The sequence below is a fragment of the Actinia tenebrosa genome, unplaced genomic scaffold (genome assembly GCF_029948245.1).
Source record: "Actinia tenebrosa isolate PJP-AT-01 unplaced genomic scaffold, QUT_ActTen_1.0 PGA_scaffold10__47_contigs__length_13832649, whole genome shotgun sequence".
NCBI classification, from domain to species: Eukaryota; Metazoa; Cnidaria; class Anthozoa; order Actiniaria; family Actiniidae; genus Actinia; species Actinia tenebrosa.
In genome coordinates, this window is record NW_028292570.1 from 2,763,902 (window position 1) to 2,788,497 (window position 24,596).

The 24,596-nt window shown below is 40.0% G+C and overlaps 1 protein-coding gene and 2 pseudogenes across 1 annotated transcript in view; 2 read left to right on the forward strand and 1 right to left on the reverse strand.

Moving 5' to 3' along the window:
* The window catches only part of LOC116298715 (uncharacterized), a 34,159-nt gene that overhangs the window by 4,168 nt on the left and 5,395 nt on the right, over positions 1-24,596 (forward strand). Inside the window, exons 2-24 of the mRNA XM_031707252.2 lie at positions 580-1,271; positions 2,847-2,924; positions 3,336-3,470; positions 4,109-4,240; positions 4,748-4,874; positions 5,856-6,171; positions 6,796-7,226; positions 7,935-8,668; positions 9,606-9,855; positions 10,151-10,209; positions 10,450-10,593; positions 11,280-11,522; positions 12,708-12,870; positions 13,255-13,350; positions 13,725-13,799; positions 14,506-14,589; positions 15,577-15,638; positions 16,280-16,348; positions 16,877-16,997; positions 17,705-17,800; positions 18,446-18,564; positions 19,736-19,790; positions 20,225-20,543. Coding sequence (XP_031563112.1) covers positions 580-1,271; positions 2,847-2,924; positions 3,336-3,470; positions 4,109-4,240; positions 4,748-4,874; positions 5,856-6,171; positions 6,796-7,226; positions 7,935-8,668; positions 9,606-9,855; positions 10,151-10,209; positions 10,450-10,593; positions 11,280-11,522; positions 12,708-12,870; positions 13,255-13,350; positions 13,725-13,799; positions 14,506-14,589; positions 15,577-15,638; positions 16,280-16,348; positions 16,877-16,997; positions 17,705-17,800; positions 18,446-18,564; positions 19,736-19,790; positions 20,225-20,543 — 4,600 coding nt within the window. The remainder of the gene's footprint in view (positions 1-579; positions 1,272-2,846; positions 2,925-3,335; positions 3,471-4,108; positions 4,241-4,747; positions 4,875-5,855; positions 6,172-6,795; positions 7,227-7,934; positions 8,669-9,605; positions 9,856-10,150; positions 10,210-10,449; positions 10,594-11,279; positions 11,523-12,707; positions 12,871-13,254; positions 13,351-13,724; positions 13,800-14,505; positions 14,590-15,576; positions 15,639-16,279; positions 16,349-16,876; positions 16,998-17,704; positions 17,801-18,445; positions 18,565-19,735; positions 19,791-20,224; positions 20,544-24,596) is intronic.
* Positions 22,037-22,610, reverse strand: LOC116298717 (histone H2B.2 pseudogene; annotated as a pseudogene).
* On the forward strand, positions 22,821-23,705 carry LOC116298716 (histone H2A pseudogene; annotated as a pseudogene).

Consider the following 24,596-nt stretch of genomic DNA (forward strand, 5'->3'; position numbering starts at 1 on the left):
ATAACAGTATCCTGTTGAGACTACGTCGGAGAGTTGTTGTCCAGAATTTTTAACCTCGTCTTAGTTTTCAGAATATCCTTATCCAAGATAATAAACTGTCTTTTGTTTTGCATATCTCATATTTATATGTCTTACCTTCTCAGTCACAAAAGTGACTGAGCATGCGCACTCAATCATATTATACGCACTCAATCATATTATGTGCACCCGATCATATTTAGAATGTTAGAATGCGCAATATCAAGTATTAAATATTATTTTATTAGTGTTAAGCCAGTCAAATAGATCAACTTCAGATCATAAGACCTTGTTTATCACTTAAAATTAGTATTTCAAATAGCTTTGTTTACATTTGAAATTATTAATAAGGGATAACTTCAGATATGTACACATAATCCATAATTCAATACTTGAATAAATATAGTTGAATGGAAAAATATTTCTTGATTATTGTCTTTGTGTCTAGTTTGTTCTATGAAGGTTTATACTTCCAATATGTTATGTAGTAATATATATGTAAGTAGTGATCAATTTATCAACTTAACCCAGCTCTTAACCCTATTCACTTGTCTATTTTAGGCAGCTAGTGTAGTTCGCTCTGTTGCAGTGGCTTTTAAGACAATCGGTCGTTTATTGCGGGAAAAGCGAGACAAGGAGCAGAGACAGAAACGATCAACATCCATAAGCAGTGCCGACAGAACACGAACAAACTCTGAAGCTTCTACAGTCACATCTGTTGAAGAAGCTCTCCGTGCGTCTCAGAGGCGGCACAAGCTTTTCCGAGAGAAAATGGACAGGGAATCTGTCAGCGAATCTGTCAGCGTGGGTTCATCTTCAAGAATATCGCCCCGATCAAAACAGACACGAAGTTTTCCTAAGAGTAGCACAAGTCCGTTTATTTTGCGGCACACTGCTGGAATGCATTCCTCTGGACGTCATGTAGAGTTTTCAGCCTTGTCGCCTGTTCCGTCAGATAGCAGTGACACGGAAGGGGCTGCACCAGTAGTGCCTGTCAACATTGAACCCTCAGAAAACAATGAAGAAACGGAGTCCAAATTGAGTCCAAAAAGCTCACCAGACATAAGGGTCACTGTTGATGTGCACTCAGGACCACCTTTTGAAGAGAAAGAACAAATTCCTGATGCAAGGGAACTAGTTGCTAAAACAGCTTCAATTTCCCAACTAGAGGAGGGAAATGCTGAAGTAAATGCATCTATGAAGGAGCAAGCTGGTACAACTAAAGAACCTGTTAGTCCGAGTGCTGAATTAAGGTTGGTAACACATTGATACTTTCTTGTACCAAGCTTGACGTCAAGCCGAACAATTCTTGATCATGTACCCTGGGTCAGGGCACAGTTTTAACTTGAATTAAAAACACACAGTTAAAAATACAGCCAATCAGAATATATAAAGCTGTTGTTTATTCAGTAGTATTCCTTCATTCCTTTCTATGAGGCATTGCTGCCTAGGTGATTTTTTCAGGAGTAAATAAAATATTTATACAATGCTTTCTCTTGACACACCATTTAATATCCCACTTGTCACTCGTATATAATAGTGATACAATGCTTTCTCTTGACACACCATGGAATATCCCACTTGTCACTTGTATATAATAGTTATACAATGCTTTCTCTTGACACACCATGGAATATCCCACTTGTCACTCGTATATAATAGTTATATAATGGCAGCTTTCTCCTGGCAAACCTTAGAATATACCACTTGTCACTTGTATATAATAGTTATACAATGGCAGCTTTCTCCTGGCATACCTTAGAATATACCACTTGTCACTTGTATATAATAGTTATACAATGGCAGCTTTCTCCTGGCATACCTTAGAATATACCACTTGTCACTTGTATATAATAGTTATACAATGGCAGCTTTCTCCTGGCAAACCTTAGAATATACCACTTGTCACTTGTATATAATAGTTATACAATGGCAGCTTTCTCCTGGCATACCTTAGAATATACCACTTGTCACTTGTATATAATAGTTATACAATGGCAGCTTTCTCCTGGCATACCTTAGAATATACCACTTGTCACTTGTATATAATAGTTATACAATGGCAGCTTTCTCCTGGCAAACCTTAGAATATACCACTTGTCACTTGTATATAATAGTTATACAATGGCAGCTTTCTCCTGGCATACCTTAGAATATACCACTTGTCACTTGTATATAATAGTTATACAATGGCAGCTTTCTTCTGGCAAACCTTAGAATATACCACTTGTCACTTGTATATAATAGTTATACAATGGCAGCTTTCTCCTGGCAAACCTTAGAATATACCACTTGTCACTTGTATATAATAGTTATACAATGGCAGCTTTCTCCTGGCAAACCTTAGAATATACCACTTGTCACTTGTATATAATAGTTATACAATGGCAGCTTTCTCCTGGCATACCTTAGAGTATACCACTTGTCACTTGTATATAATAGTTATACAATGGCAGCTTTCTCCTGGCAAACCTAGAATATACCACTTGTCACTTGTATATAATAGTTATACAATGGCAGCTTTCTCCTGGCAAACCTTAGAATATACCACTTGTCACTTGTATATAATAGTTATACAATGGCAGCTTTCTCCTGGCAAACCCTAGAATATACCACTTGTCACTTGTATATAATAGTTATACAATGGCAGCTTTCTCCTGGCAAACCTTAGAATATACCACTTGTCACTTGTATTATTTGCTTGTATATTCACTCACCAGAAGGCTGACATGCGCACTAGAAAATACAAGTGACTCATGGGATATTTCATGGTATAGCACTCTCAACTATTGTATAAATTATAGAATATACCTCTTTTTATATTCCAGTTTACCCCTAACCTTAGAAACAAATTTCTTCCTGGACGAGGATGAGAACTTCAAGCCTGCATTAGAAGCTGTTCTAAGGTAGGATAAACAAGTCACAAATTTTGACATCAACAGGGAGTATTCATATTTAAAAGGGGCGGGGAGGACTGGGGGGATTAAGAGGAGGTCCATCAAAAAGAGAAAGGGTCATAAATTTTGGCATCAATTTTGACATCGAAAAATTTGGCATCAATAGGGAGTATTCATATTCTAGAATGGGGGGGGGGGGGGGGCTGGGGGGATTAAGGGAAGGTCCATCAAAAAGGGTCACTTAGGTATTGGAGAACCATTTAAAAATTTCAATGATAATTGACATTAGGGGGGCTAACAAATTTGGCACATGTTTCCCTGGGGAGACTCCCATGCATAGAAGGGTGAGGATGGTCGACAGAAATGATGATCTTTCTCCTAATTACTAATGAATGCAAATGGTGCTTGTCAATGAATTAGGGGAGATGTGGCAGCAGTAGAGAAGTATCTTGATAATGGCATGTCTGAAAATGCTAGCGACAATAACCAGAAGAGCTTGCTATTCCATGCTGTTTCAATGGGACAGGCAGAAGTAGCTCAATTCTTGTTGCGACGGTAAGAACCCCTAACACCCACTACGCCATCTATTCGGCATCTTCACTGAGCAAGAGTTCCAGATATCTGTTTTTTTGGCTTCTGCCAATTAAAGTGCAAAACAGTGCAAAATAAAACATTTTTTGAGTGACGAAAGCCAAAAACCCATAGGTTGGGAATTGGTTGGGAATTGTCACATTAAGTCTGAAAATGGATGTTAATGTAATGTCCTGACCCATCAGCCATTCCAAGATTGAGGAAAATCTGTTTTAGGGACATATTTCCAAGATAGGGTCTATTTTTCCCCTAACAGTCTTACAATGCATTGCAATGCCAACTTGACCAAGTTTATCCTCAACCTCAGAAAGGCTTATTGTGTAGTTCCACAAATTATCCATACCCCCCACCCCCCCTTCAGAGAAATTTGGAATTTTTGAGGAGCAGGAGAGGTCAGAGAAAGAACAAATTTACAGGGTCCGTATGGAAGAAAATTTAAATTTCTCGGGGGGGGGGGGGGTATGGGTCTTTATAAAAATTCCTCCATGGGGGGTATGGATAGTTTCTGGAACTACACATTGAACAGAAACCATATATCACGGAAATTGTAAATTAGAATATTATATTTCAGAGTAAAGTGTAATCTTCTTTTATTGTAACAGAGGTGCAGAAGTGAACTGGGAGGGACCTGAAGACAAGACACCACTGCATATAGCAGCAACCGAGGGAAATAGAACTGCGACACAGATGTTACTAAGTTATGGAGCTAATGTCAGAGCTAAGGATAATGCCTTGTAAGTAGATTATCAATGCTCTTAATGATTGGGGAAGCATGGGTGATGTACGCTGTTAATGCAACTCCTCGCACCATTGTGACCTGGGATCGAGTCCTGGCAGATATGTGTCGTATATAAGTAAAGTTGTTCTCTCCTGTCCTTCAAGGCCTTTTTCTCCAGGTTCTCTGGTTTTTCCTCCCTCCACAAAAATCAACTTCTAAATTCTAATTCAATCTATCAGCTGGCTTATCAATTGGGCTGCAAAACCTGTTAAGCTGTGCACTCAGGAGTGGCAAACAAATTAGATCTGGAAAAAATCAAAAAACTTCCAGAAAACTGACAAACAAGGGCTGATAGTTCCGTGTTAGAGCAGCGGTCTAGAAACCTTTAGGACATATTTTTTTTCAAATTCAGGTTTATAAACTGGTGGACATAACTTATATAAGTAAACGTCCTGAGGATGATTTCAATGTTGATAATATTGATTGGTATTATTTTTAAATTTGATGCTCTTGTTGTTGGCAGCTGTACGCCATTACATTTGTCAGTTGGTTGCAAGCAGAACCTTGAAGTTTCTCATCTGTTGGTAGAACATGGTGCCAGGATAAATGATAATAGTCTGCAAGGAGTACGACCTGTTGATCTGGAACCTGTAAGTGAAATATGTGTTAATATCATTAATAATATCACCATCGTCATCGTCATCAAAATCATAATGATACCATCATCATCACAACCATCATAAACATCATCAGCATCAACATTGCCATCAATATCAGCATCTTCATCATCACCATCATCACCATAATCATTACCACCATCATTATTATCATCAGCATTATCATCACCATCATCACCATCATCATTGCTGTCTTCATCACCACCCATCACCACTATTATCATTACCATTATCATCACCATCATCACCATCATCATTGCTGCCTTCATCACCACCCATCACCACTATTATCATTACCATTATCATCACCATCATCACCATCATCATTGCTGCCTTCATCACCACCCATCACCACTATTATCATTACCATTATCATCACCATCATCACCATCATCATTGCTGCCTTCATCACCACCCATCACCACTAATATCATTACCATTATCATCACCATCATCACCACCATCATTGCTGCCTTCATCACCACCCATCACCACTATTATCATTACCATTACCATCATTATCATCACCATCATCATTGCTGCCTTCATCATCACCCATCACCACTATTATCATTATCATATCCATTACCATCACCATCATTATCAAAACCATCATCATTGCTGCCTTCATCACCACCCATCACCACTATTATCATTACCATTACCATCATTATCATCACCATCATCATTGCTGCCTTCATCATCACCCATCACCACTATTATCATTATCATTACCATCATCATCATCACCACCATCACCACTATTATCATTATCATATCCATTACCATCACCATCATTATCAAAACCATTCTTATCATCCTCATCATTGCCATCATCATAAATTACTACCTCATAAATTTTGGAACTTCATCGAGTTCTTTTCCCTTTATGTAGCAGACCTAGAGTTATATATTGACTAAAAGATTATTGTATATCATTATATCATTCTTCAGCAACTCAAAGAAATGCAGCGTCTCCTTGTCCAATCAGCTTGTGAGGCGTTCACAGCAGCCGACCTGTCCAAATCTCGCTCCAACTCCAACGCCTCATCCCACAACCAACCAACGGCAGCAGGAAGCTTTCGTTCAAAAGCCGCTTCCAACCAATCCCCAAGACTTGAACGCATCAACTCACTACGTAATGGACGTCTGTCATCTAGCATGTGTTCTATCCCCAGGGGGGGTCTAGTGAGGAGTAGTACTGAGGGTGCTCGAGGGATTAAAAGATCTGAGAGCATACATGTTTCACGTATGTTAAGTCCTCAGCTTGGTAAGTCCATTAGCAACATATTTTCATTTCATGTTGATGTGACCTATAGAGGCTTTGCACCATCACGTGATGGCAGCCATGACAGGAGGCATAACAATAGAGTATTTTTTTGCCCTGGGAAACTGAATTCTTTTTCATGTAAATCAGATTACACCAGATTCAATTGTTCCTGCCTCCTGTCATGGCTGCCGTCACGTGACTGCGCACAGCCTCAATTCATATTACAGCGCAACTTGTAAAAGTATGACCAGATTTAAAGTTTTGGCACACTTCTATGCAAGGCTTTTGTACTCCAGAAGTGTGAAAAGCACCCACCTACGGCTTGTGCTTCTCCTTACACTTCTTTCATGCTTTCGTAACTTCCTGCGTGCTTTATTAGAGAGATTTAGCATGAAGACGCGAGCGCCAAAGGCGACGGCGCGAGCGCATTTTTTCGTGCCGTCCTCAACGTAGTATGCTGCAAATGGCGTCCTGTTGAGGACGTCAACCACATTCAGGACGGGGCGCGCACGAAAAAATGCACTAGCGCCGTCGTCTTTTGACGTTCGCGTCTTGATGCTAAATCACTCTATTACTTGTGAATCGTTATTCTAATTCTATTTCCTTATATCTGTCCTTGTCCAGGTAGAGGAAAACGACCTCTACGGAGATCGCTTAGTTTCCAACGATACCCCGCTGACCATAAATTTCAACTTGAAATTAATGCAAGAATAGAAGCCAATCTACGAATGAATACCACTGATTCTCATGGAACAGATGAAAAACATGGAAATGATGATAATTATATTCCCCAAGTCACGAAAAAACGCTCCAATAGTGATCTTGCTCGATACAGCACTGAGAAAGTACTCCCTTGTCCTGAGGATGTGATGGATTTGACTAAAAATGACGACGGTTTGAGTATTGCTGGTAATGTTGCTGCGGGTGGAAAGGAAAGGAAGGATGACACAGTAGGTGGAGTAGAAAGACCTGTTTCACCGGCTAATATTGGTCTGGAAAGGAAAAGAAAAGCGAAAAGTGTTAGACAGCATAGTATTGAGTCAGAACATTCAGGGGTAAGTTGTGCCTCAAAATGTTATTGTTCTACTATAAGATCCTGGTCATAGACCCTGGGATTTCCGAGGTTGAGGGAAAACGTGGTCCAGTTGGCATTGTAGTGCCTTGTGGGACGTAGTTAGGGAACCAAATACAGATGCCATTTTTGAAATATGTCCAGTTTTATACTTGACTTTGGAATGGCTGATACCAGTTTTATACTTGACATCGGAATGGCTAGTGCTCATTGATAAGGGTTTTTTATAATTAAAAAAATGAAGTGAAGAGGAAACAGTGAAGGTTTTTTTATTTATTTTCCCAATCCTTCTTAATTTGATGTGTCATCAATACCATGTACGCGAGTTACCAGCAGTAGGCTTACAACTAAAGAGACTTATTACTGCTAATAAGATTGCAATCATAATGTACGCCAGGGGGGGGGGGGGGGGGGCAAGGTAAGATTCATGCGGGGCTGGCTGAACATTATTCGTGAGTATTGAAAAATGTCCCCCCCCCCCCCCCTCCCACCCTGGCATGACAGAATAGATGCTGTCTTACTGGGGTGCCTTATATAAAGCCATGGCTTTGTACAGAACGGTATATTATCAACTGCTATTCGTCTTGGTACTAACTTATTCATATTGAGATACTAGCTTTTAAAGGAGATCAACCTAGTAGTATTATGTCATATATTTTATTTTTGTAATTGTTTATGATATCTTTTCTAGGGTGGTCACCACAGTTCAGAGTGTGAAGACAGCTCTTACATGAGTTCTACTTCCCATGGCAACCGTGACGAGGACCCTATCATCGAGGCACTTAAATCTGTTGTGTTACTCTCTGGTAACCCTGAGTGTCACGCAAGCCTTTTAGCTTATCTATGTCTACCCAGGGCTTCGTCACAACTCATTAGTCTATCACACATGCCAATGTTGACGGCAATGGTTGCAGAAAATATCGCGCTATTAATTGGGAACTTGTTTAATCTCGAAGGACCAGAGAGTCGGAAACGATCTGTCGAAGCAGGACTCATAAAAACAGTTTTAAAGCTCGTAGATGGTGTAGAACCTATACAGAGCACTTGTCTATCCATTTTACATAACATCCTCGACTTTGATAACGATCGAGAGTATTCAGCGGCATTACAAAGTATTCCTGTAGAACCACTACTTAATCTCTTACACATCAGTGACAACGACAGCGCCTTTGACATGCGAGCAACAGACTCTCCGCCGCCTTACACTGCAGCTATTGAGCGTGGACGTCGCAGGAAGGCTAGCACTTGCAGTAGAGGTTCTCATGATGATTGGCATAGCCACCGAGAGCTGTCACCTGGGAGTGTACAGAGGAATAACTCAGGGGCTTCTGATGGACGTCCTGAGATGCGGCGAATCTTCCAGAAAAGAAGTAGTATATCAAGCATGGCGAGCTCTGCTGAGGGGGATCAGTACTCGCTGTACAGGTTAGTTAATCATTCATTTATCCGCTCCTTTATTCATCTGCTCCTTTATATTCATTTAGACTGCGAGATAAGTCCCTCTATTTCCCTTGGTCACTGTCCGTCTGTCTGTCCGTGTCGATTGGTCGAGGAAGATTGGTTACGAGTCAAAAGTCCCAATCTTCCTCGACCAATCGACATGGACAGACAGACGGACAGTGACCGAGGGAAATGGAGGGACTTAGCTCGCAGTCTATTATTCATTCATTCTTTCCTTTGTTTATTCGTTTTTTTCTTCCAAGAATTATCTTTATTCATTCATTCTTTCGTCCGTTTGTTCCTTCGTTCGTTGTTTCGTTTTTCATTCGTTAAATCATTCATTTAATCATTATGCTTTTCACACTTATTTCGTGCTTCCATTAAGTCCTGTGTGACTGAACGGAGCATGCCGGAAAAATTTGTTTTGCTTGTCTTATCTTAAAAAAGGAAAAAAGAAGAAAAAAAAAACGCGTGCTGTGTGCTGTCATAAAGCATGCACTCACAACTAATCAGAACGCAACATTTATTATTTTACAATAACTTAGAAATTTCTCGCGCGCTGATTGGCAATTTTTTATAATCACCAAGAGAAAACACATTTGAGCTGTCGGCTACGCATTGTGGATTCACACTACTTTGGCAATGTGATAAAGCAAATTATCGTCAACGAGAGGACAGGCACAAAAAACTGATTACAATTTGTTAAACAGCTACTATTTATTATATTAATCTTTTCTGTGATATAAGTGAGTGTTATTATTCCATTCTCTTTCGGCAATCTTCCCTGGTCTAACCTTTGTCCAGACATGTATACTAAGAACCTTCCATTCTGTTTTTGTAGCTCTTATGGTCACGGCCATCTCCCCTGGTCCAGCCTTTGCCCAGACATGTATACTAAGAACCTTCCATTCTGTTTTTGTAGCTCTTATGGTCACGGCCATCTCCCCTGGTCTAACCTTTGCCCAGACATGTATAATAAGAACCTTCCAAGACTCGTTGCGACCAAGATGTTGGCTGCTACAACTATGAACGCCAAGATGCAGAAAGAGCTCGGCAAAGAGCGGCCTATGACGCTGATGCTGGAGACTCTACAAGATAGTAATCATGATATTGTGGTGTATACGACGGCAGCTCTTGCTAATATTGCAATGAATATTGATAACCATATGCAGGTAGAGAAATATGTTGACCTCTATTCTGTGCGTTATTTACTTTATTATAATTCGCTTTTTCATCATCCCCATCATCATCATCATCATTACCATCATCACCATCATCATCACCACCATCATCATCACTACCATTATCATCATCATCAGGCATCATTATAATCACCACCATCATCATCACCATGATTATCATCATCACCCTCATTATTACCATCATCATCTCACCATCATCACTGTCTTCATCAAGTTTATCATACATATACCATGCATATTTAAACTTGCTCTGTTTCTTTTTAAGATGAAGAATACAGGGTGTGTCGATGCAATGAAACATCTTCTTAGCAACAGCGACCCAAGGTGAGGTTACTTTTTCATCTCCTTAAAAGGATGTGGAAATTGATTCCAGATTCTTCATGACGTTTACTTTTCTGATAAATAACTATTGATATACCAATGTTTTATCCCTAATTATTGGGGAATTTAAAGGGTGGTGTGGCGGTAGTGCACTCGTCTCTCACCTCTAGGTTCTCGGGATCAATTCCTGGACTCATCATCGCATGCGACTCGTAGATAAAACTGATGTTTTTGTTATTATAGGATCACATACCATGCTGCAAGGTGTCTTATCTATCTTGGTCACATGGAAGTGAATGGTATATATCTTTTCAAGCATATTACTAGGGAAGACAAGATTGATGTGATATTTGCCGATACAACAGGCTCTGAACACCTATATGTCAAGTAAGTGGTATTAACACGTTGTGTTAGACTTTCTCAAAGTCCTTCTTAATATCTCACCGACCTTCTTGATTCACGTTAAGGAAGTTAGCAAATTAGGGAAAGCAGGTGATACCACAGAATTCTATACCAAAGAATATCGGGTTCGTTGGTTGGTAGCTTGGTTGGTTTGCTTGTTGATTCGTTTGTTGGTTCGTTCGCTCTTCCAACCGTGCGTGCGGTCGGTTCTCCGTTCGTTCGTGCAGTCGTTCCGTCGGTCGGTCGGTCGTCGTTCGTTCGTTCGCTCGTTCGTTCATTCGCTCGTTCGTTCGTTCGTTCGTTTGTCTTTAGTTCGTTCGTTCGTCATCATCACCACCATTGATCGTTCTTTCGATCGTTCGCTCGTTTGTTCGTCTTAAGTACGTTCGTGCGTGCGATTTGCGTTTTCTTTTATTTAGCAATAGACCTCTTCGGCTTGGGGTAATGTTTTCCCATTTAGACCACGTGTCATTCTCTTGAGAATAAGATTCTTTGTTTGAGATGTATCCATATTCATGTGTCTTCTCATGTGCAACCGAGCGCAAACCTTAAACAAAGAAATGATACTCTAGAGAATGACATGTGGTCTGAAATGGGACAACATTACTTCAGAGCCGAAGAGGTCTATTTATTTACATACTTTTCTTACCTATTTTGTCGTTCTCCTTCAGGGGAGCAACAGTCGAGAAGATAGTAGAGATAGCGACCAACAACCCTTCCATTCTCTGGGGTGGAACTCGTTTACAGCCCTCTTCTCCCAAAGGAAGCAAGTCTAATCAGGAGAGAAAGACCAACACCAGGACCAACGGCACTAGCAACAAAAAGGCCACAGATGACCAGATAGTAGACTTCATTCTGACTATGTATCCAAGCTTTGTTCATCCTATTATCTTCATGAGGTTGCTCATTCACAGGTAAGAAACCTTCCTTATGTGGATATATTTATATATTCTGACTGCATACTCACTATGACGTCACAGTACTTAAGTCAGTAGGGACTTTAAGATTTGCAAAATCTGCGACGGCGGCGTCAACCGGGAATTGCAAATTACTTCACTTTGGGGTTTCAACCCGGGGTGGGGGGTACTCCCCTATATTCGCTATACGGGTACGTGCCGCCAAACAGGGTATGGTTTTCAGCGATTCTACTCTGGAACATGGTATATAAAATCGCGCTCGCTCTGGAACAGGGTATATGAAATCACGCTGTCTCCTCTCTGGAACAGGGTTTTTAGCTATCTTGCTCTGCAACAGGGTATGAATTTCAGCGATTTTACTCTGGAACAGGGTCAGGGTTCAGTGGGCTCAGCAGCACATCCCTACCCTAAGCTGGCAAAAGTACCCCCCCCCCCCCCCCCACCGGGGGGTTTCAAGCTCTTAAAGTCTTCCCTGTGGATGAGTTGACTTTACTGATGATGACCAGTCTTACTGTTTACTAGGGCGTGCGTTACACTATTACGTTAGATTCTTTGAATTTTAAGCTGCTCTTGCAAGTTACTTGCGTTATACGTTTACTTTAATCTGCTATCAAGTTACTGGTAGTACGATTACCGGAAATTGCCCTATTTCACTATGACGTCACATCAAAACAGTCTATTGTTTAAACACAAAGGATCATGGTCGTCGGAGGGGGTCAAATCAACGCAAATTCACCGAAAATTGTTCTAAAACCCGTATCAATCCACGAAGAGAAGTAGAATAGCCAGCAAACGCTCAGAATATTTTTTAGTACATAATAACACATATTATATCTGAAAACCAGGCCATTTTAGATTAAACTGTTTCGCTAGGAGCAAATTTTGTTGAATTTTCTATTGGATTTGGTGATTCTATTCCCCACATAAACAAGCAGTGACGTCATAGTGAAATAGGGCAATTCGATATATTATTAGCGTCTTGTTTCAAATCTTAACACAGAAAACCCGGAGTACTTTGTTTATTTATTTGTTTATGTACAGCCGGGCTCCCTGTGCCACTTAAGTGTCACTGCAATATCGTAGACTGTACAAATGTTTGCCCACAGTCATCTACATTGCATTTCTCACAAATGTCTTCTCAAACTCATTTGGTTCATGTCATGAATGGTTATTGCTTCGTAGGTTTAGAGACCCTTGGTTTGATAAGTATTTTGATGGTGACCCGACAACTGGACAGATTGAAGAGTATGGACCACTGCCTATTGTACATATACACCTGATGAGACTGTGGAAGACCTGGTTGGATAAATACCCTGAACAGTTTATTACATACCCAACGTTAGCAGTGAGTAGAAGAAGCTATGATTGTTATTATTTTTACAATGCATCATCAACATCATTATCATCATCTTCGTCGTCGTCATCATCAACATCATTATCATCATCACCATCGTTTTGATCATCAACATCATCATCATCACCATTTTCATTACCGTCATCATTATCATTATCATCATCATCATTATCACCACCATCATCATCATGGCCATTATCGTGATCATCATCATGATTATCATCACCATCATCACTATCATAATCGCCATCCTTTGCCATTGTCATTACGACACACCCTACGTCATTTCCTGCACATGCTATGCGAACTCTTATAAAATATTTATTCTTAAAGTTTTGGTTTAACACTGTATTTACTATTTACCTCTCTCAACAGTCTGAGCTTAGTTGCTTATTCTTGCCGATGAAAAGAGCAGGGGGACCATATCTACCATGTGCTGAGAGCTTGGAGAACTTACTTGTTGGCCTGGAGGTAACTATATACCTTTCTTCATGTACTTCCAAATGTCCTTAACGATTGCCTCATAAGAAACACATTTTATAGATACCCTGAAACAACCTCTGGGCTGATCTAAGTCAGGGCACGGCTAACTCACAGATAGAACCCTGAAACAACCTCTGGGCTGATCTAAGTCAGGGCACGGCTAACTCACAGATAGAACCCTGAAACAACCTCTGGGCTGATCTAAGTCAGGGCAAGTCTGACTCACAGATCGAATTTGAATATAGCGTGTTGAGTTTTGCGAAGAGATGAGAGGAGAGTATACTAATCACCATATGCGTACTAATCTTTCAGCATTTTTGAACAGCTTTTTGTAACTGTTTTTTTATTGTTTTCTATCGTAGGACTACAGTCCAGGAGCAAAAAAGGACGACAGTCAGCTGATAAATCATTGTCATCACTCTCTTCTCTATGCACAGGTAAGGACAAACACCTGAGACTAACCCACCATTGTAACGTTTGCATTGATTTTACTGCAGTTTTCTATATTCTGCAAACTCAGTAGTTGCAAGTTGCACGCTGAAATTTTGTTTTCGCGGCCGTCAATCAAAAATATTCAGTAGGTACCTTTAATGTTGTTGACTGGTGGCAGTGAAAAACCAATTTCACAACAAGTTGAAATGTCTGAGTTTGCAGAATAAGTGTTTTCTGTGCAGGATTGGACTGATGTAATCTGACTGCTTTAGCCCCATTCAGCTTGAGCATAATGTTTTCCCATTTCAGACCACGTGTCATTCCCTAGAGTATCATTTTCTTTGTTTAACGTTAGCACATGAGAAGACACATGAATATAAATGCAACTCAATCAAAGAAGCTTATCCTCAGGAGAATGACACGTGTAGTGAAATTGGAAGCATTATTTGGTGGGCTATAAATAGACCTATCCCGAATTCGTTTGGCTCGTCACGAAACAATGGTTCTAAGTCGAGGTTGGACTTGATCAATAAGAGAATCAAGTTCAGTCTCAACTTCAAACCATTGTTTCCTGGTCAGTCAAGCGAATTCGGGATAGGTCTATTGTGAAATGGGAAGATTATTTTCGCTTGCCTTCCTCAATTCATCTCCTCGTAACCGCAGACCACCAAGTAATGCAGGCGTGTATTGATCCCATGTTAACTTTTCTAGTGTCAGAAGGCTATAGTCAGTGGAGGACAACCATGTCAAGTAGATGATGCGGTGTACTTGTCGGCTTTACAGCTCTACATTGAGGTAGTAAGGGCCACTAATAGAGGTGTAGCGGTGAACCTTCGCTTTTCATCACTTTGGGACTTACGGGTTGGGTTGTGGCTTCGATTCCTGCGGTAGCCACATGTGAATCGAGTTTGTTTGATGTGTTGATCTCTCCCTTGCCACGAGAGCTTTTCTCCAGGTTCTCTGGTTTCCCTCCCTCCATATAAATATACTTGTTAATCCAGTTTGTTTGCTTTGTTTTTCTCTCCTATACCATGAGGGTTTCCCTCCAGGTTCTCTGGTTTTCCTCCCTCCATAAAAATCAACATATGAATCGAGTTTGTTTGCTGTGTTTTTCTCTCCTATACCATGAGGGTTTCCCTCCAGGTTCTCTGGTTTTCCTCCCTCCATAAAAATCAACATGTGAATCAAGTTTGTTTGATGTGTTGTTCTCTCCCTTGCCACAAGGGTTTTTCTCCAGGTTCTCTGGTTTTCCTCCCTCCATAAAAATCAAATGAATCGAGTTTGTTTGATTGTGAATCGAGTTTGTTCGATGTGTTGTTCTCTCCCTTTCCACAATGTTTTTTCTGGATACTCCAGTTTTCCTCTCTCTGTAAAAATCAGTCAACATGTGAGTTGAGAGTTGTGTGGTTATAACATTAAACGTAGTCGGTGGTAGCAGGGAGGTGGGAGGGTAGTAGTGTTAGTAGTGAGTGTGGAGTGTGTCGTATAAATAAACATTACCCTCTAACTAGGGAGACTCAGCAATGATCTCTCTTATCATTAAACAAAACAAACATTTATTTTAATACATTACCAATTCATGTGAACTCATTTACTTCAATGTTTCCTCAATGGTATGCCATTAACATGAAAATACAAAAAAATTACACTTTATCTCGATGGCATTTGTGGCATTTCGTTTGTGTTTCCATGTTAGCCTTGCATTCTAGATACTTTAGAGAAGGGTCCATTTTTGCCATTAGTACAGCTAGAAAAGTTATTAATCAAATTTTGTTGTTTCAGGACTTGTCGCCCATGGAACAGAGAGGAAGACAGTGGTTCTTCCAAGGGTCTAGTCCAGATAAGTAAGTCATTACAGCTATCACTACCATCATCTTTTTCATCTTCGTCAGTATTTTCATCATCTCATAGTTTTCGTATTTTCCCCCTGTTATTATGTAATATATACAGTATGAGTGGCCGTGTTGTATCCGATATAGAAGCTCGAGGCGTAGCCGAGAGTTTGTATATCGGATACAACACGGACACGAATACTGTAGATTGGTTATCAAACGTCTAGGTTAGTTCCTTTGTGTTTCACTAAAATTTTCAAAATTAAAGTGAATCTGCCCAAGAAAATCCATCTTAAAGTTTATGCAAATGAACACAGTTTTGTATCAGATTTACAACACTCTTCACGGTCGTGATTTCTGTTGTGTTTTCCTCATCAAGTATTCATGAGTTTGATAATATATTTATAAAATATTTGAGATATAACGCGTGCGCTGATTGGCTGGAAAAAGTATTTGAGATAAAACGCACTCAATGATTGGCTGGCTTTATATCAGTTGACAGAGACAGGCTCGGTCGAGGAACAAGACGATCGTTTTACATTTACGGTGTACAGTTATTATTATTATTGTTGTTGTTGTTGTTGTTGTTGTTGTTACAGTTTTAATAGTATATTTACGTAATCTTTTTTTTTTTAATTTGTTGTTATTTTTAGGCTACCAGTTTCTAGAATGAAACAAAGTCTACCTCATTCCATGTACAAAGTGAAGAACATCGTTAAGAGGTGAAGCATTGTCAAGCAGTATTCAGTATTCATGACGGCAGCCATGTTAGATTGACAGGAACAATACAATCGTTTTACATGAGAAAGAATTCAGTTCCCAAGAGCAAAGGGATTTTATTGATCTGCCATCTAACCACAGGCAGTCCAAGCTGTATTATAGGCGCCGGCACGTGATGTTACAAAACTTGCCTCAAGTTGGGGCAAAGGTGGGCGACCCAAGGATGAATTAGAAATTTTTGCACCACGTGACAACTGATGAAAGTCACATTTCCACCCTCAGTACATATGTATTGCATTTGTTTGGCTTTTTCAAGATGGCGGCCACGTAAAAATCCCTACTGTGGGGGCATTGAACAATTTCCCGAGGGTAGAAACCCCCCCCACCATGGGGCTTAACATTGATAGGGGGATTACCAATTAGTTGGTTACTTTGCATGGGTGGCTCCTATGCTCGTTTAGTTGCTATGCACGAGTGGTTGCTATGCATGTGTGTTTATCATTAGGTGCTCATTTTTTTTAAACATCCAGGATCAAAACACAACGCGAGCGCTTCATCAGCGAGAATCTTTCAGAGCGAAATGCGAAGCATAACTACGTGGATTGTTGTCAGAGTATCGCAGGGTATGGCTGTCGATTCTTTAAACTCAAGGTGAGCACAGGGATTCCATCTTAAGGCTTGTTTAGACGGTACGATTTTCACCTACATTTATCGTATACAACACGCTCGCGCCATCCTACAACTCGAGTCGCAGCGTGTAAATCAAGCCTACAACTCGCCTACGACAGACGCGACCGTTTTGTATACAATAGTTGTAGGCGAAAATCGTACCGTCTAAACAAGCCTTAAGAGTGAAGTCACTAAACCCGTGAAATAGTAATTAGACTAATACACATTAGGAGACTCAAATGGACTACTTTGACGATACGGCGGCCATCTTGCCACGGGGCAAAACAAAACAAAGATAACGGGAAATATATAGAGTTTCGTGTATTTGTCTTTCATTTATGGGTAAAGGTTGATCGATAAGGCCAAACAAAAAAATTTGTGTTTCCTGTTGCATGAGAAAAATAATTGGGGTTGGTAGGTCGGATTTTTTTACAGATATGACAGTGGTAATTACCTTACTGGGAACCCTGTGGTGCATTTGAGAATGGAAAAAATATTAGGGTCGGCAAAAATCTGCAAGGAAATTAGGGTCGGTCGCGCAACAGGAAACACACTTATTTTTGGTTTGGCCTAATCCGTCTTAATTCATCTTTTGTTGTATTCTCTTGTGGTGAGCTGTTGATATCAATCGTATAGTCATTAATGTAACAAAGCTTCATTTGCCTTCGTCCGTGAATCTATTTGAACAGGAATGTCAAGGGACGAACACCAGGAAGAATGCATACGTGAATCGTCTGTTTGGTATCAACCCAAACAAGGTTATTCTACTGGATGAGAAGACCAAGGTACGTGATCATGAAGATGATTAATAAAGTTATGGGGATGATTGTGGTAATAATGAGAGGATGGTGATGGAGATTAACGGGTGGTGATGGAGATGATAATGATAACGATGGTGATAGTGATGATGGTGATATCGATAATGATGACGATGATGATGACGATGGTGGTGATGATAACGATGTTGATGATAACGATGGTGATGAAGACGATGGTGGAGATGGTGGTGAAGGGGATGTTGATGAAGATGGTGGTGATGATGACGATGATGGTGAAGATGATGGTGATGAAGGTGATGTTGTTGATGATGATGATGGTGGTGATGATGACGATGATGGTGATGAAGGTGATGTTGATGATGATGGTGGTGATGATGACGATGATGGTGGAGATGATGGTGATGAAGGTGATGTTGATGATGATGATGGTGGTGATGATGACGATGATGGTGGAGATGAAGGTGATGATGACGATGATGGTGGTGGAGATGATGACGATAGTGGTGGAAATGATGATAATGATGGTAACGATGATGATTATTGTTATTATTATTATGATGATAATGGTAATGATGATGAGGGAGATGTATACCTATTATCTTGGAACGAATGTTTTAACATATTCTAATAATATACATCTCCCTTTGGCAGTCCATTATTGGTCTATGGCAGTTCAAGGACATCAAGAGATGGAATCCTACCAGTGATAACCTAAGACTACAATTTCACTTCACCAATCAGCAGTTCGAGTTTCTTTTGGATAACAAAAGGTACAATAACAACCTTACCCTACCCCCCTCTTCTCCTTGTAGTCACCATCATCACCACTACCACCATTATCGCCGTCACCATACATCTTTACATTATTTCATAATCACCATCATCATTATCATCATTACTGTAATCACCAACACCACCATTATCGCCGTCACCATACATCATTACATCATTACATCATTACATAATCAGCATCATCATTATCATCATTACTGGCATCATCAACACCACCATTATCACCACACATTATCAACATCATTACCACCATCATCACCATCATAGTATCATCATCACCATCATCCATCATAGTATCATCATCATCACCATCACCATCATAGTATCATCATCATCACCATCACCATCGTAGTATCATCATCATCACCATCATAGTATCATAATCATCATCATCACCAATCAGTCTCATTGCCATCACCTCCACCATCATCACCCTCCCCACTCCTCCCAATGCACTGATGAGTGAAATTCCTTTTAGATCTAATGGCCCGTTTACACAGATGATTTTTTAAGTGATTCGAGGTGGGATTTTTGCGGCGATTTTGGTAAAGTTTTATTCCGGACACCAAGATTACCTGAACAAATGTCTCATAAGAAGCAAAGCGCAAGACAAAATTCTTTCATATTTTTAAAAATCGCCGCAAAAAATCGAACCTCAAATTGGCACAAAAACCTTGGGGCGTTAGACATTGACTACAGTAAAAACCCGCGAGTAAGAACCTACATTTTTAGAGTTAGCCTAAACAGGTTCTTGTTTAAATGGTAGTTAACACAATTTTAGGCTATCTAGGTTCTTAAATAGGTTCTTATTCCTGTATAAAAAAACAAATAAAATTCAGCTACAAGATAAAAATATGGTAATCAGCCTATTTTTCAATCAACCCCACCCCACCCCCATCAACAACACCATAGAACATTAGTTGATTTATCTGCACAGCAATGGCAAGCTCCTATTTTCCAAACAGGATTCTAACCCAGCTCTGCATCACTAAATGATGGTTTTTGAAAATAAGAATCTGTTTTTCATTTTCTAGGATAAATAGGTTCTTGTTTAAAAGGGGGTATAAATGTCAAATTTGAGGCTAACAGGTTCTTAATTTTCAGGTTCTTACTCGCGGGATTTTACTGTATTGCATTTTGTTCTTTTAGTTATTACAAGGAAATCACAGAGTTGTTGTTCAACTGTACAAGATCTAACCTCGAGGTACGTATTACTACAGTTATGCAGTACCTGTTTTTCCGAAGCGTAGCTAGATCTCGACTATTGCTGGTTTGCAATCATTCGTATGAGAATGAAATAACAAAAGACATTGTGGCCATGTTGGATGATATAACGAAAGAGACCAATGACCAATCTTTTCTAAATTCATTCAACGTGGCGGCTGTGAAAACCATCACTATAAGGGGCAATGTACCATTTTCCCGCAAAATCCACACATGAATTTCTCCCTTCTCTAGTGCTTAGCCGGATCCCAAACGCTCGTCCTCATATGTGAGTAGATATACTTCTTGGTTCTCAACTGCACTTCCAGGATTTTTCTCCGGGTCCTCAAGTTTACCTCCCTTTCTCAAAGAAAAAAGCCTCATAAAATGTCATAATAATTTTGATCATCAATGAAAACTTATTTCATATGTCAGGCACTTGGTGAAAAAGACTTTTCTCCATGGAGCAAGTACGCAGAGGACACAGAAACATGGGGCCCTGTGGCCCTCGCTCATGAGACCGAGCACCAGATACCAGAAAACGCTAGAGACGACACAGAAAATGGTCCCATGGCTCGCTCCAGGGCCGTTTCTTGCATCAGTGCTCAACAGACGCGTAGAAGAACGTTCCAGAGGCATGTGTCTATAGACGAGAACTATTCCACTTCGGCACCTTTTCCTGGGTATAATTTAGGCCCTGGTGAAAGAGGACCTGTTGGGCCCCAGACGATTGCTCCTGTCTTGGCTGCTACAGGTATGTGGTATCGTTTGGTATTAAAGGTCCTGTCTTAGACGTTGAAACGTTTAGCTAAAAAGGCAGGGATCCCAACAGAGAATAAGGACTTTAAGATTTATTAAATCTACGACGGAGACGTCTACCGGAAGTGTAAATAACTTCACTTTTGGGTTTCGCGCCCTCAAAGTCTGTATTCCCTGTGGATGAGTTGACTTTACTGACAATGTTTTGAATGAAATCTCCAATGAACCCAAAGAGAAATTATTTACATTTCCGGTTGACGTCGCCGTCGTAGATTTTGCAAATCTTAAAGTCCCTAATATATGAGGTAGCCTGCGGAGTAGGCTAAGTCTACCGGGAAGAGTAGTAGTTGCGAGGTGCAAGCCGAAATTATATTTTTCGCTGCCGTCAATCAAAACTAATCTGTCGGTACCCTTCTATATTCTTGACTGACGGCAGTACAAACCAACTTCACACAAGTAAATTGACGTAAGCGTGTGATTGAAACAAAACTAAGTTTATAAAATGAGCGTGTATTAGAGTAGAGTACATTCAGTCAAACTGTTGAATAGTTAGATAAATGTATCTAACTTAGATAACTATTTAGTTGACGTCACCTAAAATAGTGAAAGCGCGCCAAATAGCCATGCTAATCCGGGGGGTTGTTTTACCAGAGAATGAGTGAATAGACATTCATTTGTATCATCGTTTCTCCCCCTGATCTCAATAGCGGTTTACTGAAAGCAGGATCAGAAATCAAACTTCTAATAATGAAATGAAATGAATCTTTGAATCTTGATAGGAACATTCTCTTTCGATTTCTGGAGTCGGTTTGCTTGTAGCTTGAAAATTTTGTTATGCTAATATAAAGATGGGCCTATAGTCTATTGTTTAGTCAAAAACATTTTTGAATGAATTTCACGCTTGTATAAATTTCTTTTATCTTTCAAGCGCGCAAAGCCAAACAGATCTCAAAAATACTCGTGAATTTATTTTTTGGAAAATTATGAAGTACAATAACCTAAAATGTAAAATTTCTTTATGATCTATAGTAACCTAAAATGACTAAGAAAATGTAGACCGAGCTAGCTGCGTGATTTCAGGGACCTTTTTTGTTCAAGCTTCTGCCAGTAGTTTTTGGCGCCTAAACTGTGACGATGTTAATTATCGAAGAACATACTTATTTCGTTTTTCTCGACGAGAATATAAAAGTAAGATGAGGCAAATCTAAGCGTAAAAATAATAGAAGAAATGTATGTTTTTTGGGTTAATTGGAGTATGAGTACTACTAGAAGTTTGTTGTCGATTTCAGAAGAAAAGCGCGGCAAAACCAAATTAAGACCTGTTACACGTTGAAAATTTTAGCTGAAACTTGCTTGCAATGGCGTTGCGAGTTTCACGGGGGTGTTACACGGCACAATTTCGTCCTGAAACTTGTTCCCGACACAAGTTTCGGTTGCACGAGTAGAAAGCACCTCCGTGAAACTTGTCTCACAACGCCGTTGCACACAAGTTTCGGCTTAAAGTTTCAACGCGTAACAGAGCCTTTACTAAGATTTCTTTGAGAAATCATTCGGAGAATCAGGGAGGTGGGAGTTATTCGTAAGCGTTAAAAGCATAAGATCATGATCTTTCTAATCATGTGGTGGCTCCTAAAAGAGCCGTTGTTTTGTGTTGTAAACAGTTTAGAACTGTTTACTTGCTGCTGGTGTACTTGGTGACAGCCTTGGTGCCTTCACTGACTGCGTGCTTGGCCAGCTCTCCAGGGAGAAGAAGACGAACAGCCGTCTGGATTTCCCGAGATGTGATGGTGGATTTCTTGTTGTAGTGAGCAAGACGGGAAGCTTCACCAGCGATGCGCTCGAAGACATCGTTGACAAAGGAGTTCATGATGCTCATGGCCTTGCTGGAGATACCAGTGTCAGGATGGACCTGCTTCATGACCTTGTAGATGTAGATGGCATAGGATTCCTTTCTCTTAGATCTTCTCTTCTTCTTGTCACCAAGAGCGGCCTTCTTGCCGGCTTTCTTTTCACCTTTCTTTCCAACAACAGGTTTAGGAGGCATGTTTCTCGAGTTTGTCGAATTCAGATATGAATATGATGTTGACTTCGGTGTATATTGTATTTATATCATTCTAAGCATGGATTTCTTAGTATGCGGATCGAAAGGATCTTTTTGTGATTGGTGGAATTTAGGTTATTCATAATCATACTGTCAAGACAATCAGTACAGCGAGCCTCTTAGAAAACATATGTTATAAGCTACTATCAAAGGTCATATGGAAATTTGACCGGGCATAGAAATAGTCTTTTGCTATTGGTGGATCCAGATCCTTATTGTGCAGAGATCGAAGTATAAAGTTTTGGCGCTTGCAAAGTGTTAGTGATCTGATTCTCGTATATCAAGCGAATATTTCAATCTATTATATCCAAAATGTCTGGTCGTGGTAAAGGAAAAGCAAAGGGCACCAAGTCCAAAACTCGATCATCCCGTGCAGGGCTTCAGTTCCCCGTCGGTCGTATCCATCGTCTTCTCCGCAAGGGAAACTTACGCTCAACGTGTTGGTGCTGGTGCTCCAGTCTACATGGCTGCAGTTCTCGAGTATCTGAGCGCTGAGATCCTCGAGTTGGCCGGTAACGCTGCCCGCGACAACAAGAAATCCAGAATCATCCCCCGTCATTTGCAGTTGGCAGTCAGAAACGACGAGGAGTTGAACAAGCTTCTTGGTGGAGTCACCATTGCTCAAGGTGGTGTTCTTCCCAACATCCAAGCTGTTCTTCTTCCCAAGAAGGCCGAAAAGAAAAGCTCGTAAACAGTTCTAAACTGTTTGCAAAACAACGGCTCTTTTAGGAGCCACCACATGATAACAAAGATCATGATCTTATGCTTATTAAGATAATATTGTCTTATGGTATAGTAACTAGTTTAGGCGCCAAAATTTCCGTACTTTATTGATATTAACAAATAACGTTTTACGAACAAAACTTATCAATTTTCATACGTTGTAGCCATAAATTCTAAAAATGTTTTGCTATTCTGACTGTTTTTTTTTTACCTTGAAAGTCAATCGTAAAGTAAGACCGTTTCAGCTCCTATAACTTTCAGTATCGTAGCGTGACATTTTCTCACATTTTCTTACCAAAACTGGTTTCTTACTGTACGTGGCCTAAGGTGACTGCCTACTTTTGGAAAAAATATTAAACTTTTTCTTAAACTTAGATTTTTCGAATTGAAATTTAATGCTGATTATAAATCTGGAAATCTGAAAAATTGGGTGTCCCGAGCTTGTTTTCGAGATAATCAGCATTTAATGGGAGCCTACGCGCGAGCTTTTGGAGCAAAAATTGCTCCACAGGAAGTGATTAGAAAAAAAATTAAGATCCATAAGATAATAGTTATTTGCAGACTCTCTGATTGCACAAATGAAGGCTAGTCAATCATTCTACAATAATACGTGGATATTTTCGACAAAAAGACAAAGAGATACATTGATTTGTCATATTTTGTAGTTTTGGTGCTCTTAAAAAGTCTCATAAAGTCGAACAAAATTCCCTGCAAAAAATTTTTTTTTTCATTTTTTCTAAAATGTTGATATAACCTAGATGTTTAAGGAGTTTATTCAAATAAGCTATTAAAAATAGTGAGTCCCGTGCAAAATTTGAGGGTTTTGCCCTGTTGAAGCTCAAAACGTATGGCTGTTCAATAAAAATCTTATAGATTTTTCAGCGGTTTTTGAGCGCGCGCGCACATCGTGGGCTCAAAGTAGGCATTCACCTTAAACGGCCGGTCATCGGAAAATGTTGACGCTTATCAGGTCAACTCTTTTGATTTTTCATCTTCGTACTTTATGTTTATTTCAAATTGGCTTCAATTTCGTTTTGTGATTTTACGAAACGTGGGTTACTTCGTATGCGATTTATCTTTCATATCTTGCTCCTTGGGCTTCCTGTGGCGAGGACAAAATCTCCGTCCCACTCCACCTACTCTTTCGTTCCTAGTTCTTCTCTGCCATAAAATTATAAAATTAAAACAGGGATCCCAACAGAGAATATATGGGGTAGCCTGAGA